The sequence below is a fragment of the Mauremys mutica genome, chromosome 1 (genome assembly GCF_020497125.1).
Source record: "Mauremys mutica isolate MM-2020 ecotype Southern chromosome 1, ASM2049712v1, whole genome shotgun sequence".
Classification (NCBI taxonomy): Eukaryota; Metazoa; Chordata; order Testudines; family Geoemydidae; genus Mauremys; species Mauremys mutica.
Window position 1 is genome coordinate 109,978,792 of NC_059072.1, and position 21,645 is coordinate 110,000,436.

Genomic DNA, 21,645 nt, shown 5'->3' on the forward strand with positions numbered 1-21,645 from the left:
GGACATGGCCTGCAAAGCTAGCTGGATGCAGTTAAAATGTGCAGTCAGATGAAATGTGACTGTAAAATGGTTCTTTTTAATTCTACAGGTCTGCATCCTGTGTTTGTTTACTCATATCTACTGATGTGAGTGAGTGAAATAAGATTGTACTGCTTTTTACTCCTGTTAGCTTTGCAGATCCAAAATAGTGATGGGAGAGGGAACTGAATTATTTTCCTTCTTGTATATCAAGAGAATTGTTTATGGGGTCACACAGGTGTCACTGAGGATAGAATTTGGCCAGCACATCCTTTAGTACTGGTGATGATGATAATGCATAAGAATGAAAGAGCCCAGCTTGTCTCTCAGATCCCAGGTGGAGTTTGTAGGCTATAGTCAGACAAAAAAAAGTTATTTCTTGTGAAATGAACACATTTGATATGGAAATTGAGATCCAGTAAGCAGGGAGCCCCCATGACGTTATTTTTACAGAGCTTCTTTTCCCGGAGTAGAACTGAACTTTCTGTCCCATTTTATTCTGAAATAGAAAAGAGAGAGGAAATATTCAGGGGAACCACCGACTCCTAAAGAAGAATTCCTTCTACCATCTACTCTCCTTGATCATTCCTCTCCCAGGTGCATGTTGAGTCCTGCCTCCTGCATGTTAACAGGGGAAGTAAAAAGCCAGAGTGTTATCAGCAGGACCAGACAAACCCTGCCAAAAGTATTCTAGTCACTTTTTAGAAAGAAAGGGGGAAAAAAAACCCAAACCCTGCGTCATTATGGAAGAAAGCATCATCTAGAAATGCCACTTAAGGAGGGTGGGAGAAACTGTGCTGAGGACACCCAGAGAGCAGGCCCTGACCCCAGGGGCTGGGGTGTTTGAGTGCCCTGCCCTGGGGGTCTGTGATGTAACTGCTGGCTGCTGCCAGCCTCCTCCTTGGTTTGGGCCGTGACTTTATCACCTGGAGAAGGAAGTGGTCTGAGTTGCAAAATAACTTTCTCTGATGCCATTTAATGGCAGGCTGGAGCACCTCGGAGACCCCCCGCCCCCGGGCAGCTAGCTCAGCGAGGGGCGGGCAAGGGGAGCCATGGGGGAGGGGGACTTTCCCTCCCCTCCCTTCTCCACCCCACACCCCTCTTCTCCCTTCCCTAGCCACTCCCCTCCCGTCCCACCCGCCTCTCTCCAGCCCCTTCCCCAGCTCTCCCTTCGCCTTCCCCCCGCCCCCTCGCTCCCGGCTACCTGCGCGGCGCTCGCAGGGGGCTGGCCCTCCAGTAGCAGGGGGTGGGCCCTCCCGAGGAGACCTCCCCCCCCACCCCGCCTCTCTCAGCCCGTGCCTGACGCGAGGGGCAGAGGCTGGCGCCAGCCGGCCTTGCTGGGAGCGGGTGTGTGCGCGCGCGGCGGGCGGCGGGGCCCGGGCCCGGGGCATGGAGAGCCTGCTGGAGAACCCGGTGCGCGCCGTGCTCTACCTGAAGGAGCTCACCGCCATCGTGCAGAACCAGCAGAGCCTCATCCACACCCAGCGCCAGCGCATCGACGAGCTGGAGCGGCGCCTGGACGAGCTCAGCACCGAGAACCGCAGCCTCCGCCAGCAGCACCCGGCTCCCGCCGCCGAGCCCCAGCCGCGCCCGCCGGCTCCCCCCGCGCCCGCCCCGCAGCCCGAGCCGGAGCCGCTTCAGCACCCCCAACAGCTCCCGGCGCCGCAGCCGCTCCAGGGCAGGCAGGCTCAGCCGGGCCCCAGCGGCGGCGGCGGCAGCAGCAGCAGCCGGGCTCCCGCTCACCAGCACCCCCCGCTCCAGCCCCATCAGCACCCCCCGGAGAAAGACAGCAGGGAGAGGGGCTGCTGCACCACCCTCCTCCAGCACAAACCCGCCCCGGCCATCGGCAAAGGCGCCCTGAGCAGGAGACCAGAGTAAGTGTGGGGGGGATGGGAGAGGGGCAAATGGCTCTTTCCAGGCCGAGCGCCAAGAGGTAACTGGGATCTAACCCCCCGGCTCCCTGCCACGGTGAATGCGGGGGTGGGTGGGGAATCCCTCCCTGGCTGTGCTCTCCAGCTGGAGCGTGCGAGGCGCGAAGAGCCGCGCGGCTGCAGCTTCCAAGGGGCATCAGCCGTGTGTGTGTGTGTGTGTGTGTGGGGTCCCTGCTAGACTCCTGCCCGCTCGAGGCACACACGCCAGCCCCGTGCTCGGGCTGTTCTCTGTCATAAACAAACAAGTCTCGGATCAAAGCTGATCTCAGTGCAGGGAAGGAGGCTTTGCAAAGGACAGCCGCGGCCGTGTGGCAGGATCTGTTTTCATCAGGGCTGTGCGGCTGGTCGCTGAGAAAAAAAATCATCCCTGTCTGACAGAGAGGGGATTTGTCACCTGTGGGGGTGCCTTAGTATATTACATATCAGGACTATGTATATACATAAACATAGATGTTATACAGTTACTGCATTTAGGGTGCCCATCTCCGTTTTCTGGGTTTATAGCTTTCTTTTCAAAGAGGTGTCTGACACCTGTCCAGCTTTTTAAAGGGAGAAAGTATTTTTTGCTGGCCTTTGTTCTCTAACAGAGAGCATGAATACTAATACCGAATGCTAATAATGATATGTGTGTGTGCGGATAGTATACAAGGACTGGCGGTCCAAAACTGAAATAGAATAATACTGGAGAGTTACATTTTCCTGCTTTATGCATCCAGTAAGTCCCATCAGCTCACCAGCTTGCAATTACAGCTGAGCTAGATATCTGATCTGCCTTTACTTAGGTGGTTTGGAAACAGCAGGGTATTTTTTGGTCAAAAGTCAGAGTAAGTAAAGTTAGGGACAGAGTAAAGAGCATGTAGATTGCTTAAATGACTATGGCATATAACAAAGAAGCTCACACTGATGGTAAAACCAGAACTATTTCTCATCTAGAGTAAAGTGTATGCCTTTCTTCCTGATGTTGTTGAAGCAAATACGATCCTCCTCAGCGCAGTTCTCAGTCCAGATCATGGTTTGTTTATTTGCTCTTTCCAGAAAAGGAACCCTTCCTTGCTGTGTTTGTTTTGAATACTGAGGGGCAGTTAGAAACATGAGGCTATATTCTCAGCGATTTACACCTGCTGAGGGTCTGGCACATGACTAAGTAAGAAGCAATGCAGAAATGACAATTAAAGTAATTTATACCTTACCTTATATGTACTATATACCAAAAACCCCTAAAAACTTATAATTTTCAGGCTCAATCCTGCAAACTCTACTTACTGAGATCAGTGGCAATACTTATGGTAGTAAGCACTATGCTAGATAGTAAGGAATGAGCCCTTATTCACTATGCACTGTAAGAAGCTTTAAAAACACATAAGAACTGATTCTGTTCTCTTGTATACTACTGTAAATTCAGAATAAATTCAGTGGTGTTACACCACTGGGAAACCCATGTAAGTGAGTGCAGAATCAAGCTCATTGTTTTTAAACAGTAAATCCCTGCAGTGAAGCCAGTATTAGGTACATAACATTGGCAAGGTTTTCCTTTCATCTGAATATAGTTTCTCACATACGTCATTAGACAGATTGAAGAGTCAGTTTCAATGCACAAGTCTGAATATCTCCTTTATAAGCTTTTCATTTTTGCAGTGGGGTTTGCTTGGGGAAAAATATCTTGTGAATTTATTACTATTTCATATCAAAATGCACAAGCAGAGGAGCATTAAGGACACTGCTGATCTCTGATACATACACAGTGATTTGTGGAAAATCAAGACTGCTGCCAGGGATAACATAGCAATCCCTGAAGCTCTCTTCACTCAGGAGGATTAAAATAGCCTGCTTCTATTTCCTCCTATAGCTTAGGCAAATCAAAATCTTTGTATAAAAAGAAATTTATGAGATTGAAAAAGGTCTAAACTCCTCACTTTAGCTGGTTCATTGTCTTTTATTGATTAGGTACACTGGGTTTCATCCTCTCTCATCTGCAAATGCTAGAGGGAAATCAAAGAGACAACAAAATCTAATCTAAAGGCATCTTGAATGTGGAGGCTCTTTCACCTTCTTTGACAGTGTGCCTAGTATTCACTAAGATCCAATTGGCCAACTTCAGAGTTGCATTTGGGCTTTTATGCAACAATTGCGGAAATTTGATACAGAAGACATGGTGTGTTGAGAGGACCTTAGATAGTGAAGATTTTTCACCTCCTTCCTTCTCCCATGCCCCCAGTCATGATATTGCTGAATTATAAATGCTAAAATCCAATGTTCTCTTACATTTCATTTCCTCTCCCTCCCCCTGTCTTTCTGACCAGGACTGTAAGAACTGAATAATAATCAGGAGAGAAAATGGCTACTCTAAATGGAACAGAAATGAGATCTTGTAGGAATGTGATGGATGGAAGCAGGGCTTAAAGTGATTTAAAAGAAGTACCAGGACTGTTATTGCCTAGCAATGGAACTTCATCAGTTTGTCACAAAACTGAAGAGCCCAGACAGCTTGTTTAAATACATTTGTAATGCTCCCTCCCACCTCAGGCACAACCCAGAGGTCTCTCTTATTTTGGGCCAGGGTTGAGATCCCTCATGAGCCAGCTCACCATAAACCTTGGATAGAAATGAACAGCTAAGCTTTTAGACAAGTGACTATCCATCTTGACCTCAAGAGGCCTGCAGAAAAACACAGGCCCTTTGTTTTTAATAAAGTTTGGGATCATTCATTTTTTATTTTTCTTCTCAGCAGTAAAATAAATAAATAAATAAAAATCTACATTTTAAATAAAAAAAAATCTGTGCTTTCCAAACTTTTCTCTGGAAAGGGGGGAATTCAGCAGGTATGCAGAGGATAGTTAATTGCTGCTGCATGCCAGTGAGGACGGCAATGCAGAGCTCACCTATGAAAGGAGAGGTAGGAGAAAAGATTTACATAGATCTCAGCAGGAATTAGTCTGATGATTATTCTGTGGCATATATCTCTTTCTACCTAGAAATCTATTGCATAAGTGACTCAATTACTGCTTTAAAAACAAAAAATAAGGTCAGTCATTCTGGAATGTGTTGCCGCAGAAATACAGGTTCCCAAATTAGCATGCCTCAGATCACCCTTATTAGGCAACCTCTTGTTTTAAGAGGCCATTCTAAAGTATCCCCAAATGTACTGGGTATAATTCTCCCTCCTTATCTTTATCAGAAGAACTCCCTTGAGATGCTTCATTGTATGTACCAGAGAATTCCAGCAGAGATTAATTTGGCCTCTTGAGTCTAAATGGGTCAAATCCTGCAGTCCTTACACAAATGAAATTCCCTGAGTGAGAGCTGTGCCTGAGTAAGGACTGCAGAATTTGCTCTTACGTGCATGGGTGGCAAAGCCCTTTGTCATATAAAGAATAATGATAAATTGTGATACAAATACTTTGAACATCTATAGAATCTTCCATCCAAAGATTTCACTGAAGTTTACATACATTAATTTGAGGCAGAGATTATTATCCCTGTTTTACCTATGGTGAAGCAAAGACACAGAAACATTAAGTGACTTACCCAGCATCACACTCGATGCCTGTGACACAGCCCAGAACAGAACCTGATTCAGTTGAATCTCAGCTCTGTGTTTGGACTACAAGATCATCTCTCCTGCAAAAAGAATCCCGTGGTATAAGTTTTACAAAACCACGTTTTCCAAGGGTTTATAAACTATTTGGATTTGCACTGGTCTGAAATCAGTTTTATTTTATTTTTTGTTGGTATGTATCAGATGGGTAGTTTTATCTTACCCTGTAATAAAGAAGGCATGGTTTGAGAGAGCTAGATGTTACATCCACTTAGTCTTTGCTATGGACCAAGGCCATTTGCTACATTTTTTGTTTAATTTAAAAAGCCTAATTATGTAACTTTAAAGTGAAGCTACTACATATGCAGAGGTGCTGCTTTCCATAATTTTTCTTTTAAACTATGCATTAATGTTCTATTCTATGGATTATCTCCAGGGTAAAGGCATTAGACAAAATCCCACTGATTTCAATTACTTACTGTAAATATTGTGGGTTTACTATTACTATTAACATATTTTACCATATTTGCGCATTGCACCAGTAAAAATAATAAAAATACTGCAGTAATCCTGCATTCCTTGCACACCACAAATCCCCACGCATTTCATTTTGTGCACAGCAGAAATGCACTAATTGTCTCAGAGATTGATCACATTGGGGTTTTAGCTGCACTGGTATTGCCCCAACGCAAACCGTATTGTAGAAGTGACTTGCAGCAACGTGGCTTACCCTAGTTTCAGATGGTAGAGATTTGCATCAGCGCAGCTACATTGATGGCTAAAGCCCCGATGTAGACAAGCTCACAGACATTTTAAGAACAACATTTAATTTGACTAAATAGCTCAAGAGGGGGGAAAATGAAAATAGCCTCAAATAGTTTATCTATATCCCATTTTAAAGTATATCCGTAATGGTTCCAAAACTCCACAGTATGAAATGAATAGAATGATTATGTAAAATCTGCATCAGTGCCTGGTAATGACACCCATTGTAAAATTCCAGACAAAGGGATAGGAGTGAATGGCTGTTAATAATTCCATGAGAAATACAAGCCAGAGGGACAAAGAGTCCATGTCCAGAAACAATACCATATGAAATCCTAGCTGCAAGAATAGAGTTTGAATGCTTAGCAATGATGCCATGAGCAATCCGAGTCACAGAGACAGCACCTGCATTTGTGGAATTGATACCAAACAAAACCCATGCCAGAGCAACAGAGTGCCATTCCCTGGAAAGAAATCCCAGAGGCAGGGCTGGGCTGGCATTAGTGCTTTAGTAATGCTAGCACATGAAAGTATCTGTGCCTAGTAATGAAATCATGGGAAGTGCCAACCGGAGACCCAGGGGGTATGTCTACACCAATTAAATACTTGTGGCTGGCCCATGCCAGCTGACATGGACTTGCAGGGCTTGGGCTAAGGGGTTATTTAACTGCAGTGTAGACATCAGGGCTCAGGTAGCCGCCTGAGTTCTGGGACCCTCCCACTTTGCAGGGTTCTAGAGCCTGCTCCCCAGCCTGAGCCTGAACGACTACACAACAATTAAACAGCCCCTAGCCCAAGCCCTGTGAGCTGGAGTAAGTTGGCATGGGCCAGCCGCAGGTTTTTAATTGCATTGTAGACGTACCCAGGGAAGCAACTGCAAGTAATGACTCTATATGAAATCCTGGCCAGGTGGACAGGCAATCGGTGCCTAGAAATGATGTCAAAGGAAATCCCAATAAGAAGGATGTGTCAATGCCTGTGGCAATGATGTACTGACCTGTGGACAGGAGAGGCCATGGCCTAAGGTACAGTACACACCAGGCAACATCCAGTGGTCAAATGAAGAGGGGCAAGGGACACAAACATGCTTCTTCTATTTTGGTTTGGATTTCACTCAGCTACATGTTTCGTTACAGCCAGTTGGATGCTCTCTGATCACTTAGATTGTGTGCTCAGTGCATTCTTGCATATAATTGAACTTTTTGTTGGTTTGGCTCATTTGGTATCACTTTCCCATGCAGTTGCAAGGTTAGAACACAATTTTACTTCCCATCTTTAGGAGGAGTGGGCTCATGGGGCAACATTTTTATTGCCATCCAACCACAACCAAGTTAATCCATTATTGTTTGGGAATAGTGTAAAATAAAATCTTGTCCAAAGTGAAAGGGTGCGCATGTCTGTTCAATAAACCATTGGGAATTCCTGCTAGAAGGACAGGGTCTCAATGGCCAGTAATGAGGCCACACAAAATACCAGCCAGAAGATCATGATATCAATTCCTGCTAATGGCAAGGCAGGAAATACTGGCCAGAAGCTAGCAGAACCATGGGTAATCTTGGCCAGAGGCCAAGTGACTGTTAATAGTACTATGTACGTTTTTAGCAAGAAACAATACATCAATGCCAGGTAATGGTACCATTTGGGGACCCACTTCATTCATATAACCCTCTTTGCTGGGCCTGTGGTTTGCAGCAAATGTGGTATGGAAGGTCACTCGCTGCGCTGAGATTCCTACTATATTCAGTGGCACAACTGACTGATATTCCAATGTCCTGGTTTTTGTGGGTTAAAATTAGTCTTCATTAGTGAGTTCTCTCTCTCTCGCTCACACCACACACACACACACACACACACTTTATAAATAATTTAATTTGTATAACATTAATCCTTGTTTTAATAACCTAGAAATACAGTCTGTGGATGCATGTGAGCTGGCATTTACATTATGCAAAGATTATACATGTTTTTATGTGCACTGTGTGCAAAGTTATCTGAGGTATGGGTCAGAGTTAGTCAGAGCCTAGAAATGTACTCCTAGACCTAGCAGCATGCCAGATCATGAGATTATCATCTATGCAGGGTTGCTCTTTTATTAATTTCAGTTTCTCACTTGTGGTTCAAAAATACATGCCCATACACATGCACACACATACCAGGTTGCAATGACACTTTGCCTATCCAGATCCTGCTCCGTTGATTGTTTTTGCCTGCCATGAAATCCTAGTGCAAGAGAGAGTCTGACAAGAGTTCTGCTGTCTATCTTAATCTTTCTGCTTCTTGTTTGGTTTGCTTCCCCTGTTTTTGTTATTTGTCCCTCTGTTTTGCCTGTTATTTTCTTTGTATCTCCCTAGCCATGTTGCTCTTTCTCCCTTTGTTTCTGAGTTCAGCTGTGGTTTATTTCTCTCTCTTTATCTGTGGTAAGAAACCTTCTGTGATTTCCCCCTTAGGAAAAACACTATAGAAAGCCAGAAATGTATTCTGTGCAACAGATAGAAAAATATTTCATTTGTTATAAAATTACCAGTAGCCTGTGATCCGCGGCCGTAGAAGAATACGAAAAATAAATAAGCAAAAGAGGAAGGAATCATTTATGAGGTCAGATTAAAATGAGCTTGCACTGTGGCTTATTTCCTCCAATTTCTTTCCTGTAAACTCTGGAAAATATGTATTTTTCCCCAAAAAGATCCTTATCCTAACACAATCTAAGTTAATAGCATTCTAGCATTCCCTCTAGCTGTGGTTGTTGTGTTCAGTGAAACCTTGGATAGGAAGATGTGAATCTTAGCTATTGGCTTTATTCTGCAGTGTGGCTCAGTTTGGGAGGCAATATCCAGTAGGGCAGTGTTTCTCAAACTGGGGGTCCTGACTCAAAAGGGGTCACAGGACTATTGTAGGGTGGTCACAGTATTGCCATCCGTACTTCTGCACTGCCTTCAGAACTGGGCACCTTGCCAGTAGCCACTGCTCTCTAGCCACCTAACTTTGAAGGCAGTGCCAGCAGCAGCGCAGAAGTAAGGGTGGCATGGTATGGGGGTGGGAGTCATCACAGCCTGAAATATTTTCAAAGGGGGGTCCCAGCAAAAACAGTCTGAGAACTCCTGAGCTAGGGTACTAGACTTGGAATCAAGAGATGTAGCTTCATTCCCAGTTCTGCCAATGACCTACTTTGGACAAATCACTTCATCTATTTATGGGTATAATTATACTTATTTTCCACTGTAAAGCACTTGGAGACAGAGATGAAAAACACTAGGTAAGAGCTAAGTATTCTTAAAAGCTCCAGTAAAGGAAGCAGCATAAATTTGTCATTAATTAGTAAGATGATTTTGTGTGTGTGCGTGTGTGCGGGAGAGTGGGCATGTATACATGTGTGCATGAGAATGTGTTTGAATGTAGATTAGTGTTCATTTATGACCAAGGTCAAAGTGACAGTATTTAGTTTCTATTTTTATACACAGAAAAGCAGGTCCACAGCTGGTATAAAACAGCACAGCTGCATTGACTTGAATGGAACTATGCCAATTTACACCACCTGAGGATCTGCCCCAGATTGTGTGTGCATGTGTGCGTGTTCACATACACAACATGCACTCATGCTGGTTTAAATGACATTTTCTCTTGAGTGCTGACAATAGCAATAGATAGCAATGCATCACAGGAATAACAGTGAACAATGAAAAAGCCATTAAGCAACATTGTGCAGATTCTTCATGTAATAGATTTGTAACTTTTTTTATGGTATTATAATTTAGGGCTGTAGGAGGTTTGTTTCTGTAGGGTCATAAAGACATATTTTTGCACATTTGGTAATACCGTTATGTTCTTTACCTAGTGCATGTGAACCATCATCCTGTTGCATATTCAGGAATTGTTGTTATAGCTTTTGCTGGGAGAAAAAGCTAAGATTATGTTCATTGCTTACTTGCTGTTTTCACATGCTCTTAAGTTATAACTTTCTTAGGTGAGACTGAAACATTCCATGATTGGTCTCATCTGACACAGAGGTATGAAAGCTTGAGGGAAAAAAACCTTCAGCTGATTGTGAGTAGAAAAAGTGACAACACCCACCACCCCACACACAATTTTCTATTTGAGAAAAAAAAAGTAGATTTTTTTTTATTGTTTTACTTGCTCATCAATAACTCAAAATGGCTGAATAACACCTCCAAATCTGAAGACATGTCATGGGGCTGGTTCTTTGTAAGAAATAGTTTCCTAGCCGTGTCTTGAAAACAGTAAGTTATAAACAGTTGGAAAATTGCTTCCCAGGCTCACTGGGCATCTAAGGAAGAATTTAACAGCCAAATGGAGCCCCTTCTTTCCCATGGCTTCACATAGGAGGCTGGGGGAGCGTCTCTTCCCTTGTTGACAAGGGACCTAGCAGGGGGATGGGCTGTTGCTATAATCTTCCTGAGGGAGATTATAAATATATCTCATTGAAACAGAACAAAAAACTGCTTTACTTTCAAGGACAGGAGAAAACTGTAGGCATGAAAACATTGCAGATCTTAGGTACTCTTGCAGTATTAGGGCCTTGACTCATTTCAGGATTATTATTATTTTTTAAATTCTGAGTTTTCCCTTAGAAAAGATGTTTCTATCTAGTTCTGCTGCTTTCTAGTTCTAGTCCATTAGGAAGTGCATCTTCAAGATGTCTCACACTATCCTGCTCAAATCATAGTACCTTCTCAGATGAGCTTTATGGGTAAATGTATGTTAGGTCATGGGAGGCAAGTGGAATCCATTCCCATTACATTACTTTTCATCTTGAAAGAGAGACGACTAAGGGGGGATATGATAGAGGTCTATAAAATCATGACTGGTTTGGTGAAAGTAAATAAGGAAGTATTATTTACTCCTCATAACACAAGAACTAGGGGTCATCCAATGAAATTAATAGGCAGCAGGTTTAAAACAAACAAAAGGAAGTATTTCTTCACACAACACACATTCAACCTGTGGAACTTTTTGCCAGAGGATGTTGTGAAGGCCAAGACTATAATAGAGTTCAAAAAAGAATGAGATAAGTTCATGGAGGATAGGTCCATCAATGGCTATTAGGCAGGTCCCTGGCCTCTGTTTGCCAGAAGCTGGGAATAGGCAACGGGGTAGATCACTTGATGATTACCTGTTCTGTTCATTCCCTCTGAAGCACCTGGCATGGCCACTGTAAGAAGACAGGATACTGGGCTAGGTAGACCACTGGTCTGACCCAGTATGGCCATTCTTATGTACATTTAGTCAAATATAGGGCCCATCTCCATTATTTCCCCCACCCCCCAATTTCTCCTCCTCTCTCTTGTAATTATGGAACTAAACCTGGTCTACCCAGTTCACATTTCAGCTGTCCCCAGACCACATACCAAAGGCTTCTCCCAAAACCTTGTCTACCCTGAGGGGTTTTGCACTAGTGTAGCTACTCCAATGCAACTCCTTAGTGTAGACCTTCTGCACTGGAGTAAAGTGTAGTTTGTACCAGCCTAATAACTCTTAGAACAAGATTCTGATTTCACTCCAGTATAAATCTGGAATGACTTCAGTGAAGTTACTCCAGATTTGCACAGGATTTTCTGAGATCAGACTGTGGCCTTGTGTTCTTTCTGGGACTAAAATCTGCAGCACCATCAGAGCAAGTTAATTCAAGTTGTTGCTAATTTACCAACCTCTTTGTACATCGGCTCATTCAGTCACTTAAGATGTCAGAGTCAATTGTTTTCAAGATTCTCCTGAGAATTCTTCTGTGTTACTCAAGCAGGAAGGGTTTGATCTCTCCCTCTGAGCCCCCTACGTAGCTGCATTGTCATTGGCTGCTGGCCCTTCATTTCCGCCAAGATAAGAGCTCTTTGTATAAGCTGGATGCAGAGATATCTTCCCCATTACACTTGCTCACTTTGGAAATATTATCCCACCTTTATGTCCCTAATTGTCATGGCTTCCACATGGCTAGGAAGTTCGGGAATCCTGGTTATTTCCTGCATTATTATTATTTATTATTTGCTTTGTAGTAGCACCTAGGAGCCTCAGTCATGGATCAGAATCATATTGTGCTAGGAGCTGGAAATGAGTTGACTCAGTATCCTAATCTAATGTATTGATAAGCATATGCATGTTTGAACAGGGATGTGCATAAGCTCTTTAGGGCAAGGATCATCTTTTTGTTGTATGGATGTACAGTGCCTAGCACACTATCAATGATGATCACGAACTGCAGCTTATGACTCATCAGCATAGCACACCAACAGTCCTGAAAAATCTGCATGCTCCATCTGGACAGCCTTTCTGTAACTGCTTCTCTTAAATAGTGTGAAAGCTCCCAGTCTAAAGCCAGCTTTTCCCCATTTCAAGATATTTTTGCAACACTAAAAGGAAGCCAACATCAGTTCAGGAAGCAACTGCACTCTCTTACACACCACTGCATTACTTCAATTTTATACCAGTTTAATTCCATCAACAGCATAAAACTGGAGTATCGCAGTGGTGAATCAGGCCTACGAGCTCTAAAGTCTTGTCTAGACTAGGACAAAAGATTTATATTTGAAACATGTTTTAACTAACACATTCTAAGACACTAGGGAAGACAGGAAAAGTTGTATTTTTATAGAATCATAGGACTGGAAGGGACCTCAAAAGGTCATCTAGTCCAGTCCCCTGCACTCATGGCAGGACTAAGTATTATCTTAACATGTGTTAGCTGGGCAAGGTGAACCCTAGGCTCCAACTCTTAGCTTAGCATGTGCTAAAGTACAGCTTGCCTTGTCCATACTAGAGGGCTGTACATTTCATTGCTTCTGTAGGCTGAGCTCATTGCACACATTAGGAGCTGTTCGTATCCTTCCATTACCCTCCTCAAGCTCCCATCCCCCTCTATTTCAGGAACTCTCTGCAAACCCCTACCCACTCCCTCATGCCAGGGGCTCTATGTATCCCCCATTCACCATTTCCTCCCCTGCCCTCCTCATTTCTCCCTTCCCCCCATACAAGAGTCCCTCAATCTCCTCTTGCGGCAGGGGATCTATGTGCCTCCCCCTCCCCCCAACCCAGCATGTATTGTTGACAGCCCAACAAGTAAAAAGACACCTATTGTCCTTAACAGTCCACTCAGCTTGTGACCCTGTTGAGATCAGGTTCTCAAAAGTAAGGGGGCATGGCCTTCCTGTTTAAAAAGGAGGAAGCTGCTCAATGGCCCTTTGCACACGCAGATACCCCCACCCCTCCATATCCAGCACCAGTGATGACATATCTCTGTTTGGATGTAACGCAATAACTTTTGAATGCCACATTTGATCAGTTGCAAGATTTCAGGGTATGTGGAATCTAGGCATCAATGGACTGAAACCTATTGATTTTTGTGAAATTGGAAAAACCAAAAGGGAGAAACGGGGGACACATGGAGCTCCTGGCATTTGGTTAGCAGACCCAGCAGCTTCAACCACCTCTGTAATTGTCAACCTCGGCCTATAGACATAGGGAAGCCATTTGTCCCATTTAAAGCTGGACAGTCTTAGTTTTGTGGAGTACTGTCCCTGCCCGGTAGGGACTTGGCAGTGGACATGGGTTTGTCTGATGAAAATGAGAGGAGGAGACTGTGGACACATGAGGACGCCAGTGGGGATGATGCCTCCATGTGGAGTCACACAGGCTGGAATGGGCTCACGCAGGTGAGCTCATGCAGGTGGGGGCAGAGAGATCTCGTATTCTGGGGATGAACCAGTAGCCACCTTAGGTTGATATTACCCATTAACACTCTCCTGCATGACAACCACCCCTATCATTCTCATCCCTGCCCAGCCTCCAATTGAATTTACTATGTTGACATCCTGAAGGGCTTCTCCCCAAGACAGAAGGAGAAGTAATGATGGCAGGGGCATGGGGTGGGGGAGGGGGAAATGTGGGATGAGGAATATGGGGTACACAGAACATCTGGCATGGGGAAAGATGGAATGGGGGGATTCACTTAGGGACTGGAAGGTCATGGCTCCACAGTCCCCAACCTCCTTGGTTGTCCTTGCTGGGCAATTTGTGGGCCTAGCAGCCAAATTATGGTTTGTTGTTCCCAGCCAACTGCAGCGTGAGGAAGGTAGGGGTATCCAAGCCCTCCCTCTCCATCAGCTTCCAGCCGGGGACCAAGGTGGAAGGAGTGAGAAGTGTCTCAGTCCCCTCTTGTTCATAGACCTGACCAGCTTTTCTTGGGCCACCTCCTACCGCCCCGCTCACTCTTCAATATGGGGCCTGGTCACAGCACTCTGCCCCTCCCTAGCAGAGAGTTCCCAATCAGCCTCAGCAGTGTAAGTAGTCAAATGGATACTTCCCGGCTCGCTTCTCAGTGTCCAGTTATTCTCCCTTGTCATGGAGCAGGGGAGGGCAACGGGTCAGGCCCCTGGCCGCCCAGTTGGGTCTTACCCACAGTCCAGACCCTTCTCCTGTTGATCGCTCTGTCCCAGAAGCTGCAAACTGAGTTTTTCCCAGCAGACAGCCTCTCCCTCACTCTCCTTGTTTGACTGACAGAGTCCCCTTTTAAGCAGGTTCTCCATTTGGAGCATGCTCCATAGCTACTGAGGGGCAGTGGCCTCTTGGCGCAGTAGTGCTCCATCACTCCCATAGCCTTAGTGTGGTGTCTAAAAACCCCATCAAAGGGACAGACACAGACACAGCCCTTGGCATGGAACAGGGGTGGGTAGAATAGGGAGCCCTGCTACAGGAGGAGAATGGGGGATGCACAGAGCCCATTCCAAGAGGGTGGTGGGGAGGGAATGCAGGGTGTAGTATGAGGTGGAATGAGGGACAAGGAGGGAGAATGAGAAACCCCAGTAAGGGGGGAATGGAAGGACATACACAGCCTGTCATGTAGCAGAGGGGAGAATGGAGGGGCCCACAGAGCTCCTTGGAATGGGTGAAATGGGGGATGTACAGAGCCCCAGGCATGAGGGAGGAAGGGGCGGGGGGTTGAAGGGAGTCCCCAGAACAGAGGGGCATGGGAGGGTAGCATATAGGGAGCTTGTGGGAAGTAATGAAAGGATGCTTGCAGTCCCTGGTGTGTACAGTGAACTTGGCCTACAGAAGCAATGAAATGTGCAACTCTTTAGTTCATTTACATTTGTAACCTTCATGATACATTAATATAGTTGCTGGGTTTTCTTCTTTTTCTTAATTTTCACAGTGCCTAAGAAACCTCTGTAAAAGTTAGATAATTGACAACACACACATTTAACATTACCGCTTAACTGGTACTGGCTCTGCCCCTAGTTACTCCCACTAACCACCAAAGCCCCCAGTAAAGGGAGGAACACACTAGTATATGCCCGGTGTATTTCAGTAGCTGGGAACTTGTCAGATCTCATAAGCTAATCCATTTTGGCTTGGTCAGAATATGTCTGGGAGAGGTCCAAGAAAAACCCAGAGTGCTGGGGGAGTGACGATTCTGTAGCTGGCATTCCCTTCTGAATCAGTACTGAACCAATGACCCAGCATGGTGTCAGGGGCAGCATCTGGAGATGCTGCCTTTCAGATGTGACATAAAACAGAGACCCTAAGCAATTGCAGCCCTTCCCATGACACTTATTTGGAGAACAGGAGTGTTAGCCCTGGTGCCCTGTTCAGATTCCAGTGCAGGTAGGCACAGTTAGCCTACTGTCATTATATTCCCCTTACAGTTTGAACTTGGTACAATGAGTCTGATTCTCCACTGCCTTGCCTCTCACTTATACTTGTGTGAAATGAGTGCAAAATGGGTGTGAAATGCTACCAAATCAGCAGAAAAGCATTTTACACCATCTTTGCACAGGGGTAAATAACTAAACAAGGCACAAGGTAGTGAAGAATCAGGCCATTGTTCTTCACTTCCTGTTTTAAACTGTAACATCGCTGTGGGTTGTTACCCAGCTGTCATGTTCCACACCAGAGGTGGCTGTATATGCACTGTATTATCTTTTATACAGAGCTTTGGGATCCTTCAGGAGTAAAAGCCCTAGACAAATTCAGTCATTAGGAATAAGGTGTAAAGTATTAACAGTGAAGGTAATTAACCATTGGAACAATTTACAAAAGGGCATGGTGGATCCTCAGTCACTGTCAATTTTAAAATCAAGATTTAATGTTTTTCTAAAAGATACACCCTAAGAATCATTTTGGGGAAGTTTTATGGCCTGTGTTTTACAGGAGGTCAAACTAAATTATCACAATGGTCCCTTGTGGCCTTGAAGTCTACAAATCAATTTGAACATACATGTATTCATATTTAAATATACTGGCAAGTATTTGAACTTTTCCTCCAGCATCTCTCAACGTGCCAAGGGCCATGAGATGAGAGAAAGACCTAGATGAGGGGAACACACAAAAAAAGTACAAAAAGCTTCAAATGGTATGTGATTAATTTCTATAGTATGAAAAATATCAGGCCAAATCCTGAAGTCCTGGCTCACTGCCTGAGTGGACTAAAGTTAGGATTTTTGCCTAAATAAGGACCTTAGAACTTGGCCCAAAGATCATAGCATCAGTTCATGATTGATCATTTCTTATGTCAATCAGGTACAATTAAGAAAAGGATTGGTGTTGAGTGGATGTAAATTTGGGTGTAAAAGGAGGGTATAAAAGTTGAGTATAAAAGAAGCATATTCTTGTGTACCTAAGTCTATGAATGCATGTTACACATATGTCCAGCAGAATATACTGATTGCAGCCAGTGCTTGTACTAAATAGCATGGAACGTCACTGAATAAGAGTTGGTAATAATATATATGTCTTAATGATGGCCTAATTTGTTACCTAGAACAGTGAGCCAAGAGGTGGTTACAGAGGGTGATGGGTAGCAGGAGGGAAGTAGCTTAAAACCACATCAGTTTTGCTGTTTCAATCTGGCCTGACTGGAGATAGCCTGACTAGGGCATGCCACACACTGAAATCATTTTTCTTGCACGAGCTAAAGGGAAAGCCTCCCACTGAGTTAGACACTGCAAGTGAGTTACAGAAGCAGAAAGTAATTATCACAGCTGAGCATGTGAACAAGCTGACAGTCTGTATTCTCCAATAGCCACATCTTGGTGAGCTTCAGTTTCTCCTTGTCATAGGGATGCACCTAAAATCAAATGCAAAGCCATGCAGTGGACGACTGCATCCATCCCCCCCTTCCCCGGTACAGGCACGCCAACGCATACAGCATTGAGTCACACTCACAATATCAAAGACGGACTGTCGCATCCTTCCCTGCCTTAGCCGAGAAGAGATCTTGCATGACTGAAATGCATGGCTTAACAGATTCTGGATTGCGGTTTGCATTTCCAGTAATAAGTAGAACACGCAACCTCATGCCCCTCCTGTTTGTGATTATAACATTGATGCCACAACACATTTTATTATCTCAGTCTGATTAGCAGTGAGCTGTTATTAACCCCTTGGACAGGGGCTTTCTTGTAACCTGCCATTCTCATAGGGCTAATGCCATCCTTGCCAGGCTGTTCATTAAGTGCTGGGTTCATGGGCAGGTCCCATGGCTCTTATGTAAACCTGTGCCGTACTCTCTCACATGGGAGAGGGTTGTGTTATGGAAATCCCTTTACCACGTTAATTAAAAGCCTTTTCACACAGATGCGTTCATTCAGTGGGGATTTCCTTGCCCTAGCATGGTCTCAGTAATAGCAAAGGTGTCAAGGAAGAGCTCCGCAACGGGAGCCATGAGTCATTTTTACATTCACTTTGAGCTCTAAAGTGTGCCTTGGATTTTGCTTGGGTCTTTTTCTGTCTCTCAGCATTGATCCTGTGAAGTACGGCATGCCCTCAACTCTCCCATTGCAGGAGGAGGCCTCACAGGTTTGGGCCCTCACCTCTATCCTTCATTAGCTGGTGTCATTATTAAGGCTTTCTTTCATTTGCTGTTGTTTTGGAATCTCTTGGGTGGACAATAGCTTGAGAAGCAGCTGGCATTGCTGGTGGCATCTGATAGACAAGCAACGGAAAGGGGGGCAGTTTCCCCAAGATCTCACCATTCTTAGTTGCCCTTTATTTAAAAAGGCACTGGTAAAAACCAGGAAGCTTGTAACCCTTCCAGTGGCAGAGGGAGTTGCAAAGAGACTGTTCAGGGGCATAAACAAAATGTTGTGCTGCCCACAGTGTTCTTGGTGGCAAAAGTGAGCATGGTGGCAGTAGCACAGACAACATCCTGGATCTATTGTAAGGTCCTTGCAGCACAATTTAGGACAATATATTCATTTTTCATAAGGAATTGCATCACCAGAGCCCAGATGGATTCCTGTGGTAGGGCTGGGAGTGTGAAGGGGAGAACGTGTATGTGTAAAGTTGAGCAGGAATATGGATGTGTGTCTGTGTAAAATCATGCATACCTGTGTATAGGACATCAGTCACGTATGAGTGTATATTAATGTGTGTACATGGGGTGTGTGTGGGGTAAAGTCCTCTGAGTGTGTATGGAAGGAATACAATCTTGTGCGTATAATGCACATGAAAATGCACACACACCCACATATGAGTGGGTGAGTTAGCAGATTTAGGTATATGGGCTTGATGTGCTTCACATCAGATACCTGAGCTTCACATCAGAATGACCACAAAATTTAGAAACACATTGAATTAACAAGCCAACAACAGTAAGAAAAGGCAGAGGGGGAAAACCCACCCCCTCACAACATGGATTTTAAAAGGGCTAACATTTAACTGATTTGTTAATATAGGTTGTTACTAATCCATCCAAATCAACACCCTGCCCTGCTTGCAGATCTTTGCTACAAAAATTACCAGACTCCAGAATCACTATTGAGAGAGCTTCTCAGAGAGGCTCAGAAGAAGCTTGAATATAAAAAAGGGCATCCTGCTGTGGCATGGACTCTCCTTTTAAACAAACAACTTATCATAGAAGGGGAGAATTGAATTTTAGCTTTCAAGCCCAAGGAAGCGTATATTAAGAGCTTCTGACAAGGTGAGATGGTCATGGGCAGGGGATGGCACAGAGAGTAAAATACTGACTAGAGTGTACATGAATTACTTCTCTCTACTGGATGGAATCAGAACTGTGCAACTGCATGTGACAGACCTATACTGCTAACAGCTAGTGGAGATTCTTCTTTAGTTTCAATGATAGGCCCTCTGGAGGAAGAGAATCTAGGTTCCATTCCATGCCATTCCAGTGAAGTTCTAGTGTACGATATAGTGACCAATGTGAAATCCTAGGCAGCCACATATTTATTTCAGTATAAGCCTTAAAGAAACATTCAGATCATGCATTGAAGATGGTGGTACCTCAGTAACCCGGGTGGAGAGAGCTAGGGAGGAGGGGAGAGGAGGATATTTAAAATGAAACTGGGGCATGCTTTGTCTACCTCCAGCAGGAATTCCACTGCTCCCTCTACCCTCAGATAGCTGGAGAGAGCTTTGGGGTACAGTAAGTTCATGCATTAGCTGTTCGCTTCTACAGGCCTCATTGAGCATCTGTCTTGAGTTTGAACCAAAGAGACTTTGGTGATCTCAGTCTGTTCCCTGGTAAGTATTTCTGTACACTGCAACAAACCACACTCTAGTAGGACTGGAAGTCTGTGCTCCAAAGAAGTCCAGAATTGGCATAGCAAGGTAATATTGCAGTGAGATGAACTTAGAGTTCTGAGTGGGCTTCAAAAAATATTTCAGGGTGGGGGGGGGCACTCACAACTGGAAGAGAAGGCACTGAAGATCAGGACTGAGATGCATTAGTAATACTGTGTGGAGAACCAAGACTGGAGTGGCAGGGAATGGCACAGGCCAGGATTCTGGTATGTTGTCAGAATTGGGTGGGTGACTAGAATGGGGCTAGCACAGAATGGTGCATCGGCAGATTTCTGGTGCATTGGCAGAGCTGCTTGGTAGCTCAGGATTAGATTATCTGAAGTGCTGCAAGTAGAAGTTGGCAGAACTGTGTATGGGAAGCCTGCTTGTGCTCTGCCTGGCTCTAGCCAGTGCTATTAATCTTTCACTTTCCTAAGCACTGAAATCCATATAAATTATTAAAAAAAAGTTTCCCAAATGCGTCAGAAAAGGCTTTTCAGCTTCATATATATGAACTTGGATAAAAGAGAACTTGGTATGAATCTGGAAAAGTGACAGCTCAGTTTTATCCTGCCCTATAAGATGAGGAGTGTGGGCTGATTACTAGTTACTGACCCTTCCCCTCCCCCGACCCTGTTTTTAAAGTTTGCTTGTCCAGGGAACTACTTTCCATCCAGCAGTACAGTCTGCCCTTTGTCATTTTAGCCTGATGGTTTCCAGTAGCACCAAGTTAGAATAGTTTCATCCATTAGATAATCTAGTTAATGCCAAATTCATCTACCAAGGATATTTCTGGTCTGTTTTACAAGATTGGAATGCTGCTTAATGGCACTGTGCCCATTCACCTGCGATATTTCTAGTTCCTATTCATGTACTTTAAACTGACACAGAATCCACTCACCCCTGTAATTTCTGGCCAGGGCTCTGTCAGTCCACAGCTCATGATTACAATGGTGGAAGAATCCTAGCAATTCCACATGTAGCTGAACATAGGCCAGAAATATTTTTGGTAGTAAGACTGATTGTCACTCTGCAACACTGGATTGTTAAGTGTAAATTCATTTCTCTATAGGGTGTTGTGCTTTGAAGAATCCACTAGGATTTTCTTAGCCAGGCTTAATTAGTAAGGGTTAATTAATTGAATACAGATACACTTGAGCTGATTCTCATCTCACTTACCCCTAGTAGAAATCAGGAGTAACTCCATTGAAGTTAATGCATCTGATTCAGTGGGCAACAGGCACAGGTTTAAACAAACTTTTAGCTGCTGGATGAACAGCTAACAAGAAGGGGCACTTCAGCCTTGGTAGCAAACAGTCTGTATTGCTGATCATTGGCAGGGCCCCAAGTACTACTGTCAGGGTTCCTTCCCCAGTCTGAACTCTGGGGTACAGATGTGGGGACCCACATGAAAGACCCCCTAAGCTTATTTTTACCTGCTTAGGTTAAAAACTTCCCCAAGGCACAAATTCCTTTCTAGCTTTAGTATCGCTGCCACCACCAAGTGATTTAAACAAACAATTAGGGAGGGCCACTTGGAGCCCTACCTTCTCCAAATATCCCCCCAAACCTCTACACCCTTTTTCCTGGGGAGGCTTGAGAATAATATCCTCACCAATTGGTACAGGTGAACACAGACCCAAACCCTTTGATTTTTCCATTGTTCTTAAGATCCATCAGTATCAATCTGAGACCAGTTCCAGGCTCCAGTCCAGTTTCTCTCAGACCTGTCCTCCTTCAACCAGCCCCCCCTTCCTCCCTCCCACCTGAGCCCTCCTTTTTGTAGCCCCTCTGGTGGATGGGCTCACAGCAGCATATTAACCCTGTGGGGTTTGTAAACCCCAATGCAGTGGCACAGCTGTCATCCATCAG

General features: G+C 44.5%; 1 protein-coding gene across 1 annotated transcript; it reads left to right on the forward strand.

Moving 5' to 3' along the window:
* Positions 1-1,355: 1,355 nt before the first annotated feature.
* LOC123344819 (IQ motif and SEC7 domain-containing protein 3-like) lies at positions 1,356-1,896 on the forward strand. The gene is made up of 2 exons (XM_044981335.1): positions 1,356-1,677; positions 1,780-1,896. Exons 1-2 carry the CDS (start codon positions 1,408-1,410, stop codon positions 1,894-1,896), a joined length of 387 nt encoding a protein of 128 aa, XP_044837270.1. The 5' UTR covers positions 1,356-1,407.
* The last annotated feature ends 19,749 nt before the right edge of the window (positions 1,897-21,645 follow it).

Excerpts from the sequence above, each read along its gene's own strand:
- LOC123344819 (XM_044981335.1), top strand. The coding sequence starts at position 1,408 with ATGGAGAGCCTGCTGGAGAACCCGGTGCGCGCCGTGCTCTACCTGAAG. Across the intron at positions 1,678-1,779 it reads AGCACCCCCAACAGCTCCCG|CCCCATCAGCACCCCCCGGA; the intron begins GCGCCGCAGCCG and ends CCCCCGCTCCAG.